General features: G+C 46.6%; 1 protein-coding gene across 1 annotated transcript in view; it reads left to right on the top strand.

Moving 5' to 3' along the window:
* Window positions 1-13,264, top strand: part of MTUS2 (microtubule associated scaffold protein 2) — a 191,024-nt gene extending 177,760 nt beyond the window's left edge. Inside the window, exons 9-14 of the mRNA XM_074152517.1 lie at window positions 2,439-2,544; window positions 4,372-4,445; window positions 5,980-6,078; window positions 7,456-7,575; window positions 9,977-10,074; window positions 12,663-13,264. Coding sequence (XP_074008618.1) covers window positions 2,439-2,544; window positions 4,372-4,445; window positions 5,980-6,078; window positions 7,456-7,575; window positions 9,977-10,074; window positions 12,663-12,879 — 714 coding nt within the window. The 3' untranslated portion in view covers window positions 12,880-13,264. The remainder of the gene's footprint in view (window positions 1-2,438; window positions 2,545-4,371; window positions 4,446-5,979; window positions 6,079-7,455; window positions 7,576-9,976; window positions 10,075-12,662) is intronic.
* The last annotated feature ends 8,905 nt before the right edge of the window (window positions 13,265-22,169 follow it).

Below are 22,169 nucleotides of genomic sequence, written 5' to 3'. Positions count from 1 at the left end.
TTTGGAGCTCATGTTCATGAAGGCAGTAACAAGAGCAAAATCCTTTTAACTATGGATCTGCAGGTGTTTCTGTACCCACACATCTAATTTACAAGTTAGTCATCCCACTTCATGGTTTCCTGTCACAACTTCATCTTCTGCACTGTATTGCTGTAGTCACCTTTTACTTTTGCACAACATAGCTGTTGTTTCTTTGACTAGACAGCCTAGCAGAGTATGAGAACCAAACTCCTCACAAACCAGTCACGTGCCAGTGCATCCCAATATTTCTCTTATCTCCTTGCAAACTAAAGGCTGTGTTCCTGGCTTGCCAGTGTTTCTCACTTGAGCTGCTCAGCTGAAGCTGTTTTGTCCACCAACTTATTGAATTTCTCCCACTAGCCTACCTGACCTTCTTTTTATAGCCAGAAATAACCACGACACAGGTGAAATAACCAGGACACTCAAGCCTATAGAGTAAGTTAGTGGCAAAGCCAGAATTAATATCCAAGAGATCTGATTCCCAGTGCCAAGTGGACTATCTGCTATGAAAAACTGCAGACAGGAGGTCATGCTGGAAGACTAAAAAGAGTCATGTGGAATACAGATATGAAACACACAGAAGACAGAAAAATCCCTGGAGACAGTTTAGAACATATTTAATTGGCTTTATAGATAAATAACCTGCCAAGGATGGTGTCAGCGAAAGGAGACCCCTTCACCTTCTGAAGGCGTTGGTGTTGAGCGTAATCATTCCTATGGGGTGCTGATCAGCTCAGAAGCAATTAGAGTATGAATAAAGACTTAAGCAAGGGCAAGACTAAGAACATGGCAATGCTCATGAGGGTTCAACGCACAGACACAATGTGCAAGGAAATGGTGCTCTGGGGAAAGTCCCTATAGGTAGTCCCTATCCCATTAGTAGCCCACTGAGTCATCTAGCCCCGCTTTCCCTGCTCTTTCATGCAATGTATCAGCAGGCTGAGCCCCCATTGTTTTGCAAACAGTTCTTCACTGCTGAGCTGTCTCCCACATTATTGTGAAAATGAGTTTGGATAACTTTAAATTCCATGTTAAATGCCTATCTTTCATTCTAAGAGCATGCTTTCTCCAGTACAGTTGGAAATTTTGCTTCTGTTGGATAATCTAACACATATGTTTGACAGCTAGATGCGGTGAAATAACATTTATTACAGTCAAGACATGCTCAGCTGCAGTAACTTTCTACCATTATTTAACATAACAGTGAGCAAAAAAGCTATTTGAAGTCAAGTCACTTTGCAGTGAACAGCTGTTTCATTATAAAAGTGAAATAGTCTGATCCTCTGAATTGCCAGATACCACAGATGTTAAATGTAGAGAATAAGATTATTGTGATTACAAAACCCAGAAAAGCAAATCGATGCATTGCATTCAGAAGCTGCTCTGGACCATGGACTTAACCTTGATCACCACTTTTCACTCTATTTTCTTTAATGACGCATATCAAAACACCATCATTAGGGATCTCACTTTGCCTTTAGCCGAATCTAGTAACAAGCAGTGTACTGAAGGAGTCCCAAACCCGTTGGGTGCACAGGAGCATAGGTCGCCCACAGCCCTCTTCCAGCTGCATCCCCTGCTTCCCTGATGGCTGTCTGCAGTGCGGTGCAGTTTGCTGGGCAGTCTGCAGTAGCAGGACCTCTTTCTGGCCTCAGCATGAGAGCAGGAAAAAGTTTTGTGGCCTCCCTGTCATCTTGGTTACTTCCACACCAACCTGAAAACTCTTCTGTCTACAATGAAAAAGGTGCTATCATATCTTTCATCAGTTTATTGGATATGGCCTCAAAATACGTAATTCAAGAGGATGTAGGAATTCGGGTACTGACAACTTCATAGGATAGTTTTTTTCAAGTAAAAGTGTGATAGATTGCAATTCATTTTACATACCCACTGATAATAATGTCAATGTTTCTCTAGAACTAAATATTTTACAACTATGAATAATTCATAGGCACTTTCCATGGAAGTTAATTCAAGACCTTACAATAAAAATCATTGCAGCAAAGTGCTGTGAAGACAAAAAGCACAGTGGCTCAGATCTGTGGATGTTTATCTGACCATCAGAGGGAGTTGGGTCATTAATATAATTTAGATTAATGGAGTGTTGAGATTTCTGAACATTTCATAAATGGCTTTTTTGCTTAAGGGTTTTTTGGCCTTTTGTTTTCTTATGTACCTCTTTTATCACTATTAAGTTAAAAGGGCAAAACTACCATCAGCAGTGACTACACGCTACCACTCAAGGCATCAACATACCTGTTTTGTAATGAATAAAACTGGCTTAGGCGCTGAAGTGTCACACTCAGTAGAACCCTTTACTGTTTCCAGCTCACTGGAGCTCTCTAGCAGTGGCTTGTCAGCGTGCCACAGCGTGTCTAACCGTGTGTCCATGTCTACACTCATTGTCGTTGGTACAGGTGGAAGATATCACTGCTTCACACGAGGCTGCGATGTTACAGTTGGAAAATAACCATATAGTTGCCATTACAGTGCTGAAGGATGAGAATGACTGGAAGATTCAAGGTAAGCCAGCGCCAACCTGACGGCTACAGAGCTATTCCAGAGCAGGAATTAGTGCTGTAGAGAGATCATGTAAACCTGGATTTTCTTCCTCCAGAGCAGATGATGCAGAAAATTTGTATTGATCTAGTGCTTTCACATGGAGTTGACCACCAGGTTCATGCTAGTGGTGAGAGAGAACTGTGTGCAGTGTGTACAGCATCTAACTTGGACCCGAGACTATCTGAGAGGTCTTTGGGCCAAAGATAAGGCTTTCTCCATGGGTTGCTGAACACAGAGTCCAAATTCAACCTCACCTCACACAGACTTTTCTCAATAGCCTACTCCTCGGGTGCTCAGGAGGCCAGACCTCATTGAACATCTCTGAATTTAGGTGCTTAAATGCCTACACTGCTTCTGAAAACAAGACTCATCATTTTCAGTAGCGAAAGTCTGGCCGTGCTGAGCAGACCAAAGTCACACGCTGGTGGGATTCTGCACCTCAGCACTGCTATCTTTATTTTATGTTATTGTTTTTCCATGGCATTTGATGCTGCAGGGAGAGCTGCTTCCTCCCTACCAGTTCAGTATCTAAATACATTTCTTTGTATATGCTTTAGCTGACATTTAACAGTTATCTGTACAATCACCCTCTTTTTTTTTTTTTTTTGAACACAAGCAGCACAAGCATGAAGGTCTAATTTTCAAATAGCTCTAGTAGGTTTTCCCACAACTTTCCCCAGACAAAGCCATATTGCTTAGGTCTGCACTGTGTCAATTAGAGACACAGTCCAGAGCATAACTTGAGCTGAGAACAGCCTATTCCCCTTTCCTGTAGGCAGAGATGGTATCTAGCATACAACTTTTAAATTAGCAGATACAATTTTGAAAATAATTTAAAAAAAACCTGTTCCTTTCCTGAGGGTATTTTTATCTGTCCAATTTCTTAGAATTTGCTTTTGATTTAACTTGGCAGTGGTTTATGAAGGCTCTGGTGACCAGTTTGTGCTCCCGGCTCCAGGTGTGGGTATGAAATGCCCTCCTGTGCATGGAAAAGGCATTGCAGCAGCTGTGGTCCAGTGCACTGTACAGGGCACTAGAGCAATAGTATTATTACTGCTGTTATTATGGCTAGTGAGCAATAGTTAGAGGGCAAAACCCCAGAGGTTTGGGGTTGAAGACACAAAAAATAAAGTCTCTTCCATGTACTAAAAAGGCAGGTGCTCCTACTGTACTGAATGATAATTTGATGCCATTGGTTTAGAGATTAAACTTTGTTCCACTTTGGTTATTAAACTTTTGGTTATTTTTAAGTCCAGGGTGAGTTGTTCTGGAGGTGAAACCTTTAATCATGTAATATGAATAGAGGAGTATTTTCTCTTTGGGCTCTGTCAGTCTCACTAATGGAAACCTCACAGGGCATCTGCCACAGCTCCTGGGAGAAGCACTGTCATTTGCATTTTTGCATTTGAGTTGCTGGCCCCTCTCCTTATCTTCCCAAAGAAATTGCAACCCAAGCTTTTTAATATATTAAATTTAAAACTCTCTGATTTGGGGTTACTCACTCTGAACTGGTAAATGACCCATTTTCAGACTGACCCTTTTCAGATCAGAACCCCTGGGAGGCGGGAATTCTGAGCAGTTCTGAAAAATCAGAATCTGTTCACGTAGAAACTGAAATCCTGAAACAATTCACCTAAGGTCACAGAGTATATTGCTACCGGTTTCCTACTCAACCTCCATGCCCTAAAACTGCAGCCCACATTGTGCTTGACTCACGATGTCTTTGCTCTTGGACCCTGGTTTGCTGGACTTCACTTAGCAGTGTCATGTCTTTGTGTCTTCCCCTAGAACTGAATACTGCTCACAAGCTGGAAAAGGCACAATTAGAAGAGAATTTTGAAAAACTGCGGCTGTCACTCCAGGTTAGCAGTTTCATTATTTCCCACCCCTGTAATGACGTTGTGGAGCAGCTGATGGAGTCCCTCGTGTCCTCTGCCTGTCCAGACTGGGATCTAGGAGCAAAGGTGCCCCCTCAGGTTTTTTCCTCCCCCTTGGTTGGTTCAGCAAAATACTATCTGAAAGAGAAGAGAGAACAAACCTAAGGGGAGGAAAAAGCAACTGGATAAAGCAAAGAAATGTCCTTTTGACTCTGCTGGCCCAGCACAAGGAGCAAAGTTGAGCTCTTCCTTGCATGGTGGGGAGAGCTCCAGCACCCGCAGTGCCTGTGAGCATCACCTTGTCTACATGGTACCCTCCAGCAGGCACCCCCGGGGCTCAGAAATACTCACCTCTCCCTGCCTGGCCCTGTGCTTTTGCTTTAACTCTTCCCCGCTGCCTGAAGGCGGGGGAACCGGTCCTGCAGTGTAGACACATCTCCACTCCCGCCGGAGGGCAATGCAGTCCCCGATGAAGGATGTCCCAGGGCTGGCCCTGCTGTGCAGCCAGGCTATGGATGGCCAGGATCAGCCCTGCATGTCACATCTCCCACATCCCGCTATTTAACACCAAGCTCGAGATCGTCTTGGCTTTTTCAGTCCTTCTTATAACTCCATGCTGTTCTTACTCTCTAGATGAAGAAATCCCAAGGAGCAGAGGGCAGAAACATGCCCCTGTGATTCATGCTAAGTTTGGAAATCTTGTGTGAACAAGTAAAAATGCCACAGCAAATAATGCAAGCTCTGTTTGATTCCATAGGCAGAGATGAATTACAATTTTTAAACCCCCTGACTAGCACACATGCAGCAACTGCCGCTGCCTTCCTCATGTGGCCATGACAAGTTCAAGGCATGTTAGCAGTTTTGCAATAAGCACTGCTGTAATGTTACAGCCAAGAAATTACATATAAGAAAGATAAGAATACCAGTTTCACTGCAACCATGGCTTTTACAGATGTTGTATATAGAGAGGTAACAAAAAATAGCATGTTGTTCCGTTCATAGCTCTGCGATGAAATGACAATCTTTAAGCTCCACATCACTAACTCATTGTTGCTTTTTACCATGTTAGAAGCCCAGAAAGGTGAAGGGAGCAGGGACGGGGTATCTACTGCCTCATTCAGACTCTAGGGACCGCACAATATATAGGGGTATCTACTGCCTCATTCAGACTCTAGGGACCGGATCTTTTTCGTGCCTGTAATATAAATGCCAGCTCACTTAAGGAAGGACATACTCGTTCTCATCCAGCCCAAGGTGATGGGGTGATTTAGCATCAAAGACACTTCATGAGCTAGTGCCAGTCAGTGTCAGCCAGCCACAGGCGTTGCAGGGATTTTGGGATTCCCTGAGGCGCTAGGTTATCAAAAACCCCACTGTATCTTCAAGTGGCCTTACATAAAAAACACCACCTTGCAGAGGTCTCTAAGCCTTGTTCAGCTCCCCTGGTGCTTTCTCAGTGCAGGTTGACTTGTATGAATGTAAGAGGAGTGATAACACAGTTGATGTGTCTCCCCTCTAGGACCAGATAGACACCCTCACCTTCCAGAACCAATCTCTTAAGGCCAAAGCAGAGCGATTTGAAGAGGCTCTGAAGAAAAACACTGAGGAACAACTGAAGGTATAAAGACTGCAACTACAACTATACAGTCACCAAGACACGTGTTTCTAAGTATGACTTGCATCACACAATTCAGTGGATAGCAATGGGATCCTTACGCTAGGGACTGGGGGGCAAGTCCCAACTGAGAACCCAGTTGTAGAGCTCTGACGAGGAGTCAGAAATCTTAGCCTAGGTCCATCATTTTCTAATTTTACTTCATTTTCTTAATTCTTTCACCCAGCATTTGTAGCTCTGTTTCTGAAACGTTTTATTAACTCCATCTAGTATGTTCTTACTGCTGTCTATTCTTCTTTCCCTTCTTCCTCTCATTCTCTTTATTTCACATTTCAGTTTCTTTTTTTTTTTTTTTTGTACCTTCTGAACCAACTTCTTTGATATCCTTTGTATTCCCTCATTTTTTTCTGGACTTTCAGGGGACAGGCCTGTCATTTGAAGTATTTTTTCAACTGCCGTCTATTGGGGTCATGCTGTTTATTTACAGTGTGTAAGTAAACACACACTGCAATTATTTATCTGAAATTAAATGACCCTCCAAAAAGAATTTTCTTTTAACTTGGGGCGTTTCAGTGTGTTCACAGCACTATCCCATGGGCAGCTGTATCAGCATGACAGAGGGGATAGAAAGAAAACAGTGGGGTGAGGAAGGGGCTCAGTGAGTTTTTCGGTGAGAAAAACTCCTTAGGAAAGGAGCACAAGTGTCCGAAACAGGTTTGGCTGTGCGAAACAGGTCGTATCAGTCCCTTTCCACCTTCGCCGTAGTGATTTACACGAAAGGACAAATTCTGCTGTGTCACAGTGATGTTAATGCCAAGTACCACCAGGCAGTTCATTGGGAAAAATTCAGAACAGCTTAAGTCAGCAACAGTATTTCATCAGTATAATTCAGAGCACATCTTTTGCCCATGGGTTGAATGCTAGTGTCCCCTACATGGGAAGTTCTTGAGCAGAGGACAAACTTCTTCCCACCATATCTGATCTTTTTTAACAGGCACTGTGATGCAGTGGTGCAGGCAAAGCAGAACACCATAGTTTTCACTTTCCTCTGCTTCATGTTTGTACTTTTCCCAAGCTAAAATACCTGCACAATCATAAAACACCTCATGCAATTCCCAAGCTATGAGTAGGAATGAGGTTGCTGAACAACCTGGTATCCCATTCTTCTAGCCATGAGGCTGGTCAAAAGAAAGGTACCATTGGCTATCCAAAGGGATGGTCTCGGAGAGAATATCAGGGTTCAGATAGGCTGTGGAGATCCAAGTCCGGGTGGTTTTCACTGAGACTCCTAAGCCACTGGCTGCATTGAGGAAACTTTATCTTATGGCTGAAGATGCATGTATGGCTGACAGATATCCAAATCACTGGTATATTTCCTAGATTGTACGAGCTCCATATCTGCACATAGAAGAAGATCTGAAGAGCTTAAAACATGTTCTGGAAATGAAGAACCATCAGATTCACCAACAGGAGAAGATGATTATGGAGCTAGAAAAACAGGTGAGTTGTCATTTTTCCACCAGAGGAGACATCAAAGAGATAATAAAGTAAAAGTTTAGTTACAGCAGATGAACTTGAAAAGGGTGAGAAAACACGTGATTGGCGAAGCACACAAAGAGGTTCATTAGTGACTATAAATTGTGGTGTTCCACTGTCAACATACATAGCTGCTTCTAGTATACCATGTCTCAGGTTTTCACTCAGAAATGGGGATCTTTCCCCATGCCTTCACCCACCCATGATACCCTTGATTTGTCCTACACATCATCCGCTGATCTGTATTGCTTTTTCATGTAATACCTGCTCAGCCTGTTAGGCAAGTGGTGTAGGAAGAATGGAGGAAGGGGAACTTTGTGGAGGTCCAGGGCTTCATTTTGTACACCATCTTTCACCATATGCCCCTACAGGATCCGGGTAACCATTTAGGGCTAGAGGGGACAAGTAGAGGAAGACTGACCCATGTGTGTCTTGCTGCTGCTCGTGCAGGCATTTAGGGAGCTCCCAGCCACAAGTATGAATGAGCGATATTCAGCAAGCAGTCCCTAGCAAGGCTTATGCTAGGAAAGGTCTCTCCAACCCTAAAGTGACGCTTTTCTGCAGCCTGTGCTGTTTTCTCATCCTTTGCTTGTCGGGGTCCCTAACGAAGAACTCCCCAGTTCACCGTCAAGTACATTTTTTTGTTGGAAAGGGGATTGATTTTGTCAGGCATGACCTACAGTGACAGAAAACGTATAGTGTGGTGACAGGATGAGACGCTACCTCAGCTGGGGAGCCAGAACAGCTGGTTCAGCACAGCATTCAGCAAGATTTGTTTCCATTTACAGGGAAATTTGAGAACTCTGATGATTATTTTGCTGAACAGATGCTTGAGTAAGTGGAAGTAGAGAGAAGTGCCTCTTTGTAACTGAGGCTTGTTAACAGTGCGCCTTCCAACACGCTGCTCCTGGAGCAAAGCCAGCATGAGCTGTAGTGTTATACTGAAAAAAAATCTCAAACAACACCCTACATAGTTCCTGGCCATTTAGCTGCTTTTGCTAATTAACCACACATGAGCACACAGTCCTGCTCCTGCACTTTATCGCAGTAAAACACTGGGTCTACAGTGGTCCAAAGGCACAACTGCTTTCTCTTTAAAGAGCTACCTTTATAGGTGCCAGAACATCTACAGGGCACCTCCAACTGCTCTTAAAGATGGGGAGCCTCATAAGGGAGCAGGAAGGCATTTCAAGTGCAGGGTCAGGCTTGGCTCTTTGTCTACCAAAAGGGAGGCTGGAAATGAAGGTGGCAGGGGAGGGGTGGTATAGGCTGAAGGTTGCAGTGGAGAGGGAAGGAGATGCTCAGATCTTCTCCCATGCTTTGTACTGGCATAGCTACTACTTATTAAAACTACTGAGGAAGCAGAGAGGGTACCCGTGACGGTGGTTCCTCTCTCAGAGCATTTCAAAACAGGGCCAGAATCCTTGTTCTGCTCTAACAGAATATAATGGGATAGGCCAGAATATCTCAGAATCAGGAGTATCCTTTATGGTTACCTGCATAGATTGCAAACCACTGCATAAAACTGATGCCTCCACCATGAAATGTGAGTTATTGCAAACTCCAGTGCACAATATTTTGTCTTTTTATAAAAGGTTGGGAAATTCAATAACCAAGCTCACACAGAGATAAAGTTAACCTGTAATGTCTTGTTTTCTTCCAAAAGTGTTGACTTCAGCAAAATTCAAACTGCTGGAAAACCAAGAACTAAGGTGATAAAGTAGGTCAAATTCAAAACTTGGGAAAAACAGGGCACCTGAGGCTGTAGTACTTGCCTATAACCATCTTACTGATGTTTTAATACACTGCTATTAACATCCTCAAACTATGTCCTTAAAATGTCCTGAGGAAAAGCTACCTATGCTTGGGATTGGATGAATCAAGACCAGGCTGGATGGGGCTTTGGGCAACCTGGTCTAGTGGGAGGTGTCCCTGCTCATGGCAGGGGGGCTGGAACTTGATGATCTTTAAGGTCCCTTCCAACCTGAACCATTCTGTGATTCTATGAATTTCATTTAATTGTAGCTTAAAGTTAAATGTCTAGTTTAAGCCTGTCATTTAAGATGACGCTGCCAGCAGAGGAGAGAAGTGTCTCCAAAGGGAAGCCCACCTCATGTGAATGCAGCAGTGGTCTAAGGATGCTTCTGGGCATAATCTGCCCTGCTGGGTAACTCCTTCCTCCCCATAACCAGGGAGTCATGATGTGTGAGTCAGATCTCTACATCTCAGCTGCAGTCAAGACGACCACTTCCATCTATCCTTGAATTTTAGAAGTTCCTCTAGGGACAAATAAAGATAGAGAACAAATCCTCTTGGATCAGGTGTTGGGGTTTCTTCAGACTTAACGACCCTTCTTTTGTTGCAGGTTGAAAAAAATTTTAAACTGGAAGAAAAAATCACTGTGCTGCAACAGCAGAACGAAGAACTCAGAGCCAGAATTGAGCAAAATACTGTCATAACAAGGTTTGTGCTGATATTTGCAATCTGTCTGAGCCTGAAAGGAGACTGCAGATCTCAACTGCCCAAGGCTGGCACTTACTTTGGAAAGGGAAAAATTTATTTCCTCCTGAAAGTGTATTGGTGTCCTGATCTGCTTGTTTTATTTTTAAAAAATCCTTTTCATATCAGGTTTTACTTACTTTAACATAAGGAAGGCCACATACCTGTCTGTGTATTTCCATGATTTTGACATGCTGCTGAGAGCAAAGTTGCCACTGGCTTCTGATCTCAGTGTCAGTCCCCTGAGACCTGTTAGTGAGTGGGTAACAAAGATGTGAAATAGGGCAATTTCAGGGGAGACATCGTAACAATGTCACTGTCACCCAGGCAGGGTTATCCTTTGGTGTCTTTTTTTCATCTGCACTGTCCGTTTGCACCCTTGTCACAACCTGATAAGGGTGACAAGGCTCCTAGTGTAGAATTAGAGAAGGGTAGTACAGTCCCTGTCCCAGAGAGTTTATAGTCTGCTGTAAGGCAAAAAAGTCTGCTGGCAGCTGGAGCCAGGCAGAAACGGCACCAGGGGAGATGCTAGAACTGAACTTGTCCCACCACACTAGATGTCATTTGTTGCCAGAAATGATGCCATTAGCCTAAAATGCAATTTAATTTTTAGCTGAATTTTTAAAGCCTCACCGTCTCATCTCTGGTTTAATTTTAGGTTTTGTCGTTCTACTGCCTGCTCTATTAATGATTCAGCCTTACAAAAAAATTGTCTCTTGCATGTAGATATTTTTAAAAGGCAGCATTGTAGTAACATTCAGGTTGGGGTGAGGATTATGTTTCCTCTCTCCTGATTGCAAGTAGCTGTAACCCACATGTCACTGTCTGAGGTGGGTATTTACAGCCTTTCTGTGCTTGGGGAGGAAAACCAGGAATTTTTAAAGTCTGGTTTGCCAGACCAGTTTGAGACACCTGGAAGTGGCAGTCTCTCTCCACGCTTGTGACAGCAGCCAGGGTGCCCAGGTTTGGTGGTCGGCGTCTCTCTGCATTGCAGCTCCCTGCCTCCGGCTGGGCGAATACCACCCTCCTCTCCCCGCCGGCGTCCGGCTGCAGCCCTTTGCTTCTTGCCTGTAACTGTACTGGTTTCGAAGAACATCTGTCAGGAGAAATTCTGAATTTGAGGTCAGCCTGGAAAGTCAGCTTAGAGGACAGTCATTTTCAATGGTAACAGTTAGGGGACAGCAACGGGGACAGCCTCAGGCAGGCTGCTGGCTGGAAAAGGATGTAATGGGGCTTTGTGTATAACTTTTGTGGCCTGTCTTGTTAGACGCTGCAAAAGAAAATAGTAATTCCACGTGTAGCAAAAGGGTTCGTATGGAGTTATTTCTTCAGGGTGAGCTCCCTTGTGGACCTTCTCGTGCCTGTTAGACGGTGAGGTCATGTCACAGCTGGTTCCCCAATGGGACCGCAAATAGGATTTTCCTCCTCTGCCAAGCAGCTTTCTGAAAACTTCTGCCAGCTTGTGTCTTTTAATTGTTCGACTCTGCTAGCCACTGCTTCACAGTTCAAAACGTCCAGGGACTGGGAGAACAGACATACTCTTGATCACCTGAGCTCCATTTCTGTAGGAACCAAGGCTAAAAAAGCAGAAATTCTTTAAAAATGTTTTTTAAACAAAATCAGAAATGCCAACCCCACCCTCTCAGAGACTTTTGATGACACAAAGAGAGTGGACCAGCAGTCCATGACATCTGCTATAGGCTTCAGGCTATACCTAGAAAAGGAGCTGTGCAGAATTTCATGTTTGCATCCAAAATCCACGCCCAGCTGCTGCTGAACCCTGGAAATAGCTAGGAGGCGAGTTAGATGCCTCCCTGCTTATTTCTGCAAAATCCAAGGTTGCCTGTAAATCAGGTTAGGTACATGCCCAGAGCTGCCCCAGGCTGATCACATCAGGACCTGGCTCCTGCCCAAGTGTAATGGGGCTGCAGAAGCCAGGTGTTCCTGCCTGCATCCTCCGGGATGGTGGTGTTGCCAGCACATGCCCAAAACACACCTTGATCAGGTCCCACAGTCCGCCTGCACTGACTCATTTCTTTTAAAACCAGTCAGCTGGATAGATGAGACCTTATTGTGGCCTTTCAGTACTTAATGAGGGCTTGTAAGAAAGACTTTTTTAGCAGGGCCTGTTGCAACAGGACAAGGGGGTAATGGTTTTAAACTAAAAGAGGGTAGATTTAGACTAGATATAAGGAAGAAATTTTTTACAATGAGGGTGGTGAAACACTGGAACAGGTTGCCCAGAGAGGTGGTAGATGTCCCATCCCTGGAAACATTCAAGGTCCCATTGGATGGGGCTCTGAGCAACCTGATCTAGTTGAAGATGTCCCTGCTCATTGCAGGGGGGTTGGAGTTAGATTATCTTTAAAGGTCCCTTCCAACTCAAACTATTCTATGATTCTAGGGATGGGATGGCATGGCATGGCATGGCATGGCATGGCGGGAGGTGCTGGGTGTCCTACCTGGCCCTGCCTCTTGTGCATCGCTGGCTGCATTAATGTCACCATCTTCACACTGGTAAGCCTTACATGTTGTCCTGCTTCCCCCTCCAGGCAATTATCAGAGGAGAACGCTAATCTTCAAGAATACGTTGAGAAAGAAGTGGAGGAGAAGAAGAAGCTGAGCAGGACTAATGAAGAGCTCCTCTGGAAGCTGCAGGAGGGAGATGCCGTGAGCCCCGTGAAACTCCCACCCACGTCATCCACTTCTTTTTATCGCTGTGCATCGGGGGACTCCTCTCCAGCTAAAGTCAGAACCTTGCGCCGGTGATTTGGCCCCAGCACACCAAAGGTCCCCTGCCTTTTATGCATTTCCAATCTGCTAAATGTTACCATCCAAGGAAGTATTACCATCATCAGGCGCCCAGGGCTCGTGGCTGCAAGCATGCTTGGTAGCTGCATAGCTTTACACTAGGCAGGGTACTCTTATAGTCCCCATATAGGAGATCTTGGTTCTGACGTGTTGATTAGGGTAGCAAAGAAGATAGCAAAAAGCTAGGACAGCAGAAGGTTAGGATAGCAAAGCGGTTAGTTTGATGTATTAAGATTTTAACTATGGTTAGAGCCAAAAGTTGGAAAATACTATATTAATGGTTCATCGGAATGAACTTTTGCTGCAGTATTTCAGGTTAGTTACAAATACAGTTCAAGTTGTTAATATTTCTGTATATGTGTCTGTGTTTATATACATGTACGTATTGTACCTTTATACCTATATATAGACGCACACACATATATATGTAGTTGAAGATGTTCTGAATTGCATTTTTTATATTATTGGATACTACTAAGTGCTGATATATTTTCATGACAGTCAGCAGTTTTCTAACTCGTGCCTAAGACTTGTATCTAAACGAAAAGCATTTCTGTTTAGCTTCCCAGGAATATTTATACCCAATCTAGAAGAAAGTTACACAGAAGTAGAAGCGCCTTCCAAATGACCACCAAGTGGTACTCTATTTAACAAGAACACCAGCGACTTTGAAATTTTGAGACAGTACTGCCTTTGAAACCATCACCTTTGCATTGAACACCAGACGAGATACGCATACTACTCACTGCTTTTTAACTCTTAGCATCGATATTGTAAGTGGAGATAGGATAGAGATGAGAAACCTGAGGGTTTTAGCGAATTTGATAGAGGTTACTGGTTAATGTGTTTCAACTTTAGTGACTTTAAATCCTAGTTAGGTCTTATTTTACCTTGTCCTGGTCTGAATCCAATTAAAATATCTGGTTGTAGGTTCCTCTCCATTTTGATTTACTTCAAGTCCCATAAGCAAGAAGGAAAAAATAAGTTATTCAACCTTGATTTTGCTGGCCAAGAGGTTTCCAGTATTAGGATGAGATACCGGGCACCTGCCAGGGCTCTAGGTTCCTCCCATCTGACACACCAAATAGAGCGCAGCGTGGGCTGCAAATGAGGTCAGAATTTCTTTCCTTCCACATATATACATTATTTCACATTGCTAAAGCTTGCCCAAAATTACAGAGCACTTTGAAGATCCACGGAAAAGAGTGGCTAAACTACCTTTAACTTTCCCTGCCGAGAAGCAAAAAAAAATTCACCCAGGCTTGGGGTGACCCCCACCCAAGGGGGTGGTGAGGCCGAGGAGTGGCTGGGATGGGACGGGCTGCAGGGCCCTTGTGGGCACTGCTCGCAAGAAAAAAAATATGCCTGAGCATGATTCAAAAAAAAAAAAAGAAAAGAGATCTGTGGGATGCTTTTCTATCCAGCTTGTGGCAAAGAGCCTGAGTGCGTTCCTGGTCTGAGCACCGGGGCCAAAGTAAGCGAGAGACGGTACGTGCAGCAAACCCCTGGGGTGCGGGAGCGCTGCGGGGAGGGCGGCTCTCCTTCCCACCCAGCTCTGCATGGATGGGGGCTCTGCTTCAGCTTTCCTGGGAAGTACTCAGGATTCACAGACTGCAGCTTAGATACAGCTTCAATCACCATCAAAGCGCCTGTGGCCTGTTCCACAGCACTTAAAAAAAAAAGAAAAAAAGGTGATTTTTTTTCTCCTTTTTAGAGAAATTTATTTTTGTAGCAGCTTTTGCATGATACTGTGATACTGAGTAAACTGAGCATCTTGTTAGAATAGATCCTGCCATACCAACTACTACTGTTGAAGTGCATTACTAGATTTTAGTGTGTCCAGCAAATACAACCTGAAAGTAGGATAGATGCCTAACACACACGTGCACACAAAGCCCCTCCTTGCCAAGTACAATTTCAGTCATTTTCACACTTGCTGAATGCCCAGATACCTGCAATATCTACTGCATTGTCATGTTGCAGTCTGCCCATACAATTCTGATGCAATGAGATCATAGAATCATAGAATGGTTCAGGTTGGAAGGGACCTTTAAAGACCATCAAGTCCAGCCCTCCTGCCATGGGCAGGGACATTTTCCAGCAGATCATGCTGCTCAAAGCTCCATTCAACCTGACCTTGAACACTTCTAGGGATGGAACATCTACAACTTCTCTGGGCAACCTGTTCCAGGGTCTCATCACCCTCATTGTAAATAATTTCTTCCTTATGTCCAATTTAAGTCTACTATCTTTCAGCTTAAAGCCGTTACCCCTTGTCCTGTTGCTACAGGCCCTGGTAAAAAGTCTCTCTCCATCATTCTTATAACCCCCTTTATGTATTGAAAGGCCACAATAAGGTCTCCCTGGAGCCTTCTCTTCTCCAGGCTGAACAACCCCAACTCTCTCAGCCTGTCTTCACAGGAGAGGTGCTCCAGCCCTCTGATTATCTTTGTGGCCCTCCTCTGGGCCCGTTCCAACAGGTCCATGTCCTTCCTGTGCTAAGGGCTCCAGAGCTGGATGGAGTACTTCCAGGTTGGGTCTCACCAGAGCAGAGTAGAGGGGCAGAATCCTCCCTCGGCCTGCTGGCCACACTTCTTTCGATGCAGCCTGGGATGCGGTTGGCTTTCTGGGCTGTGAGTGCACATTGACGGCTCATGTCCAACTTTTCATCCACCAGTATCCTCAAGTCCTTCTCCATAGGGCTGCTCTCAATCCCTTCATCCCCCAGCCTGTAGTGATACCAGGAATTTCCCCGACCCAGGTGCAGTACCCTGCACCTGGCCTTGTTGAACCTCATGAGGTTCGCATGGGCCCACTTCTCAAGCTTGTCCAGGCCCCTCTGGATGGTATCCCTTCCCTCAGGTACATCAACCAGACCACTTGGCATGGTGTCATCTGCAAACTCGCTGAGGGTGCACTCAATCCCACTGCCTATGTCATTAGTAGAGATATTAAACAGTACTGGTCCCAGCACAGACTCCTGAGGGACACCACTTGTTGCTCATCTCCATTTGGACACTGAGCACTTGACTGCAAGTCTTCAGATGCAGCCATCCAGCTGATTCCATATCCAACACCCATCTATCAAACCTCTATCTCTCCAGTTTAGCGACAAGATGTTGTGTGAGGCTGTATCAAAGGCCTTACAGAAATCCAGGTAGATGACATCGGTTGCTCTTCTCTTATCCACCAACACAGTGACTCCATCACAGAAGGCCACCAGATCAGTCAGGCTGACTTGTTGGTAGTTTCTAGGGTCCTCCTTTTTACCCTTCTGAAAAATGGGTGTGATGACGCAATCAGAGTTGTTGCCACGACGATGCTAATCTGAACTTTTCCAGCTGAACACACTAGAGCATACTGATGGGCTGGCTGAGCCCGCCCTTTTTTAATTTATTCATTCTTTCCCTCTATTTCTGGTGCTTTCCTTATCACTTTGTTGGTTTCAATTCATATGCAAGAGATGCTTCCAGCAGTGAATTGGGAGCGGGGCTTTTACGGTGGGAAAACTGGGACCGATCCCAGCTCTACCATCGTTTGGTATCATTGCCAATCCCTTTCCCATCTAAGTTTTGCCTCCCAATCCTGCCTCTCACTGGGTTCTTCCGTGGCACGTCCCCTGGGGCCTGCCCGATTGCTAGCAAAGCTGCAGGAAGTTTTGCCTGACCAACAGGGACTCAGCAACCCACCCCTGTGGGGGCCTGAAGAGTGGTTCCTTCTGGTGCAAGCCCAGAAACACGGAGGACTTTTTTCCCCAAAAAAGTTCGTTCCTTTTTTCCTGCTCTTCCTCTATCCTGTCCCTCCTTGCCTCTGCACACTGGAGTAGGTGTGAAGGGGAATGGAGACCCCCGAGCACGTGGCCACGCCGGTGACCAAGCTCTCGCCAGGGAGCTGTGACCCTGGGGGCTAAACTTGGCATTCCTAGGGGTCTGGGGGCCACTTCTCTAGTCCTTGCTCCTTGGCCATCCCTGCCCCAAGACGAGCAAGGGGAAGAGGCTTTTGCTTTTGGGAGGCTGGAGACTTCCCAAAGGCCACGGCCAGGGTGGTGGCTTTCCTGCTTTGGAGGGTGGGGTGGCCTTTGGCAGGAGAGGGGAACGCAGACAGCTCTGAGCTGGGTTTTATTGCCCTTTTGTCTATAAAAAGGAGACGTTTGATTTGGTTAATCTTTATTCAATGCAGAAGGCTGCAGTGGCAATAAAACCAGCTGACAGTTGCTCTGAAGGGGCTCTAGGGACCAGGAGCGGGTGACAGCAGTGGGACAGCAGGAGAGCCGGCAGCGAGCGGAGGGCACGGAAAGCAGCAGGAAAGCTCTCGTTTTCTGCAGGAAAGAGCTGTTTGGCCCTGCTGGGACGGCACCTCCCGTGGTGGCCGGCTCAGGGGGGTTGTCTTGGGAGATGCACAGCGGCAAAGACTGGGGGTGGTGGCGGGGGGGTGGGAAAGGAAAAACTATCAAGTGCAAAATCAGGTATTTTACGTCTCTGCACTGATGGTGGTTGTGTCCCATGGACACGCTGAGGAGCCTCTGCACAGTTTCCCAGGCAGCAAGAGTTCTGTGGTCCAGTTTAACTTTTGTGGCTAATGGTTACAGGAAGAGTTTGTATTATTTCGGTTATGATGTACAGATAAGTGTAATATATTCCTGATAATAAATACATGCGCCAGGGCACACAGGGGCCAACGCGTACGAACCAGAGTGTCCTGCCGTGTTTTGTGTATGTCTGTGCACACAGGAACCGGGATAAATGAAAAACAAAGCAAAACCCCATTACAGGGTTACCCCATTGCGGTGAGGATGGACAGTGGGCAGCCACTGAGCCTCCTGGCAGCGGGGCTGGTGGGATGGGTTACCCAACTGTGGCTCACACACTGTAAATTAGATCAAAAATCCCACAGATTCATTTTCTAAGGGTGCTTCCCGTAGGGTTGGGGCTGCTGGGAGACCACCTCTACAGAATCACAGAATTGTCATGGTTGGAAAGGACCTCTGAGATCACCAAATCCAACCATACACACACAAAAAAACCCCACCCCTACAATCTCGGGCACTAGAGCATGCCCTGAAGTGCCACATCTACACATTTCTTAAATACCTCCAGGGATGGCGACTCTACCACCTCCCTGGGCAGGCTGTTCCAGTGCCTGACCACTCTCGCAGTAAAGTAATTCTTCCTAATATTTAATCTAATCCTCCCCTGTCGCAACTTTAGACCATTTCCTCTGGTCCTGTCATTATTCCCTTGGGAGAAGAGGCCAACACCCACCTCTCTACAACCTCCTTTCCGGTAGTTGTAGAGGGCAATGAGGTCTGCCCTCAGCCTCCTCTTCTCCAAACTAAACATGCCCAGTTCCCTCAGCCTCTCCTCATATGACTTGTTCTCTAGACCCCTCACCAGCTTGGTGGCTCTTCTCTGGACGTGCTCCAGCAGCTCAATGTCCTTCCTGTGGTGAGGGGCCCAGAACAGAACACAGTACTCGAGGTGAGGCCTCACCAGTGCCATGTACAGAGGCACCATCACTTCCCTACTCCTGCTGGCCACGCTATTCCTGACACAGGCCAGGATGCCGTTGGCCTTCTTGGCCACCTGGGCACACTGCTGGCTTATGTTCAGCCGGCTGTCCACCAACACCCCCAGGTCCTTTTCTGCCAGGCAGCTCCAGCCACTCTGCCCCAAGCCTGTAGTGTTGCCTGGGGTTGTTGTGACCAAAATGCCGGACCCGGCACTTCGCCTTATTGAACCTCAGTGTTTGTATTAAGGTGTCGTGCTTCAGCAAGCTGTGAGGGGAACTTTTCTGCTGGTGGTTCAGGCAAGGCAGCAAACACACATGCTGGGTACCGTGCCAGTCACCCACATTTCAACACCCCTCCCACCGAGGGCAACCAGTTCCTCAAGCTTTGCCACAAGGATCGAGAAGGGGTCAGGGCATGTCCCACCTCAGAAAGGTGCTTGATAATCATCGAATCATAGAATTGTTTAGGTTGGAAGGGACCTTTCAGATCATCTAGTCCAACCATCAATCTAACTCTGAAAAAAAAAAAAATAAACCCAAACCAAAACAAACCTCCCCCCCTCCCCCCAGTACTAAACCATATCTCTAAGCACTATATCAACCTGTCTTTTGAATACCTCCAGGGATGGTGCCTCAACCATTTCCCTGGGCAGCCCATTCCAATGTGTAATAACCCTTTCAGTGTAAAACTTTTTCCTAATATCCAATCTGAACCTCCCCTGACACAACTTGGGGCCACTTCCTCTTGCCCTATTGCCTGTGACTTGGGAGAAGAGACCGACCCCCGCCTCTCCACACCCTCCTTTCAGGTAGTTGTAGAGAGCGATAAGGTCTCCCCTCAGCCTCCTTTTCTCCAGGCTGAACAACCCCAACTCCCTCAGCCTTTCCTCCCAAGACTTACTCTCCTGACCCCTCACCAGCTTCGTTGCCCTTCTCCGGACCCGCTCCAGCACCTCGATGTCTTTTTTGTGGTAAGGGGCCCCAAACTGGACACAGTACTCAAGGTGGGGCCTCAATGTCCTCCTGAAAGATTTCCCACCAGGCCCTTGGCTTGCTCAGCACAGAGGAAGCCATGAAGGACCAGGACTGAGAAGAGAAGGAAAGGTTCATGAAGTCCCATCTCAGAACTGGTACTAGAAGACAGGGAGAGACTCACCTCAATGTCAGCTGCTCAGCGTCGAGCACAGACCCCAGCCCGCAGCAAATTCCCCAAATTACGTATTGTCCCCACCGTTCTCAGCAAACCCCAGAGACAGGGCAGAGTCAACAGCTCCCAAAGCAAGTGCTGTCCTGCAGAAACTGGGACGGCCAGCAGATGCTGGAACAAGCTGGAAACCAGAGGCAGGCTTACAATTGTGGGTAAACAACAGGCATCGCTTATTTGGGTATCAAGAAAAATGTTTTAATGCTGTACCACGTAATTACAAGTGAACTTCCAAATTCCAAAAGCATGGTTCAGGGGAGAAGCATTTACAGTGTCACCAGGATAAAAAGTAGCCGCACACCTGCGCTGTGCTCTGGGGGCAAGGTTCACATTTTAAAACTTAAGGCTTTAATCGCTACATGAACACGGTAAAAAAAAAAATAAAAATAAATCAAACCAAACCAAAGATACAAAAGATAAAAAATAGATTTGTTTGCAGAACAAGCATTAAAACTATTTATCACGCCCGTAAGAAATTCTGAGAAATCATTAGGAAAATAGACCATCAAACAGACAACAGAAAGGTATTTACATTTTGCTAATAATTAAAAAATAAAAATATACAGACTCTTCCATGGCTTCAATCAGTAAAAACCCCTTTACTGACATGACCCGAACTCGCACTAGGTTTGCTGGCACATCGCCCCCGGGCTGCCAGCGGCTCCTCCTCTCCTTGCACCCAGCCCAGCTGGAAGACACAACGTGCCGCAGGGGAACCCTTCGCTTCCCACCGTTGTCCCCAAAACTCGAGTCCCTCTGCCAAAACCATTGCCCTGCGTGGCGTCAAGGGGGAGAAGTGCCTCCAGCTAGCTGGAGCCTGCCAGGCCCCAGAGGAACCTCATGTCTCGCAGCGTGAGCCAGGAGCAAATACCCTGAGAAAAATCGAGGTCTGGCTCTTGCTGGCAGAGACGTTCCTGGATCATCTGGTGTCCAGCTGGGTGTCAGGGACCCCACGGGACCCCGGTTCCAACCGTAACGCCGAGCGAAAGGCAGCCCGAGGGGGGTTTACGGGGAAGGCATCACCGCTGGAGTGGGAAATAAATGACAAACCACAAGGCGAGCGGCCATGGGCAGAGCAACCAGGGAGGCAGCTCTGCCATCAGCTAGCTTTTGGGATGCCCAAATGAGGCTGAGGGCCCCACAGGAAGGGGAGGTGGCGAGCGTTGGTCCACTCTGTACACACAGGTGTAGCCTTGAACAAGTGCAATTTTTCGGTAACGAGAAGGAAGAAACAGAACCTTCCCATAAAGTCAGGCCCAGCGGATCTCGCAAGGTTTTAGAAAGAGAGATGCTTTTTCTGCCAGAGGGAAGAGGCTTCTTTGGAAGAGGAGGCACAGACGCAGGCGAACCTTCTGCATGAGAACCAGCAGTGCTCCTCCTCCTCCTCCCCGTCAAAGCAAGCCCCTCCAGCCCGCCTGACCTGCCTGTCACCCTTCGCCCAGCGGGGCAGATGACAGCAGTGCTCACTTGTACGTAGCTTTCTGGGGGGAGTTAAAGAGGGGAATTTATGAAATCCCACTGGAATGCATTAGGACATAAAATGCAATCACTGAAGAAGCAGATTTTACAAAATATAAACATCATATCCTATCAGATTGCTTTCTGGTCTCTGAGTTCGTAGGAATGGAGGCAGGAGGCAGTGACAGGTCCCCTCTGTACACCATGAATAGGAGCTTGTTTTCACCCAGGGTGGAGGAAGGGTGGGAGCGCCTGGGGCAAGCACCCCGGGCTCAAACTTCACCCTCCCAAAGCCCTGGCGATAAACAGCCATGTGTGGCCTCAGCACCAGCTGCGCTTTCACCAGCATGGTCCCCTGCAGCCCCCTCTCCCCGGCTGCGACCAAGCACAAATGGCTCCAAACCAGCAGCACTTTGGCTGCAGCACAGCCCGCCCCCGCTGGTGGGCAGGGGGGCCGCCCCACACCCCCCTCCCCACGCTGCAGAGCTGCCCGACACCCAGCACGGGCACTCGCTGCCTGAACCAGCAGCAAACTCCAACCTGAGGGATGGGAATAGGGTGAAACAAAGCCAAAACCTGGCCAGTAATGATTTTCAGTGAACCAAAGAATGAAAGTTGTAAGCATATAAGCAAAAGCTACTCATTTTGGACAAAACTTTTTTTTTTTTTTTTCTGGGGGGTGGGGTGGGGGTGGGAAGCTGTTTAGACACCAATTTTCCATTGAGAAAGGCTGGCTGACTACAAATCCAGATTTGCTATATAACTGTGCACCGCAGTCTTGGCGCTGCACACCAGCGGATGGTAGGACCCTTCCAACAGCTTTTCCGGAGGGCTCCTCCCACGCCAGCAGCCTGGGAGCCACCAAACACGCTAAAATAAGGTCAAGTCCTTCAGGCCAGACCCTGGCCAGAAAGATCAGGCAAGCTGTTTTTACCATGTCTCTCAGCTTTGGCAGACAAGGATCTATTCTCACACCGAGCAGAGGCATCACTCCTCCATTCCCACCTCTCCATACAGCAAAACGCTCTGCATCTGTACAAAATATTCTCACAATAAAATAACGACTGAATTATTTACA

This window comes from Numenius arquata, chromosome 1 (assembly GCF_964106895.1).
Source record: "Numenius arquata chromosome 1, bNumArq3.hap1.1, whole genome shotgun sequence".
Lineage (NCBI taxonomy): Eukaryota > Metazoa > Chordata > Aves > Charadriiformes > Scolopacidae > Numenius > Numenius arquata.
Note: the sequence above shows the minus strand (reverse complement) of the source record. Positions and strands in the feature narration are given on the sequence as shown.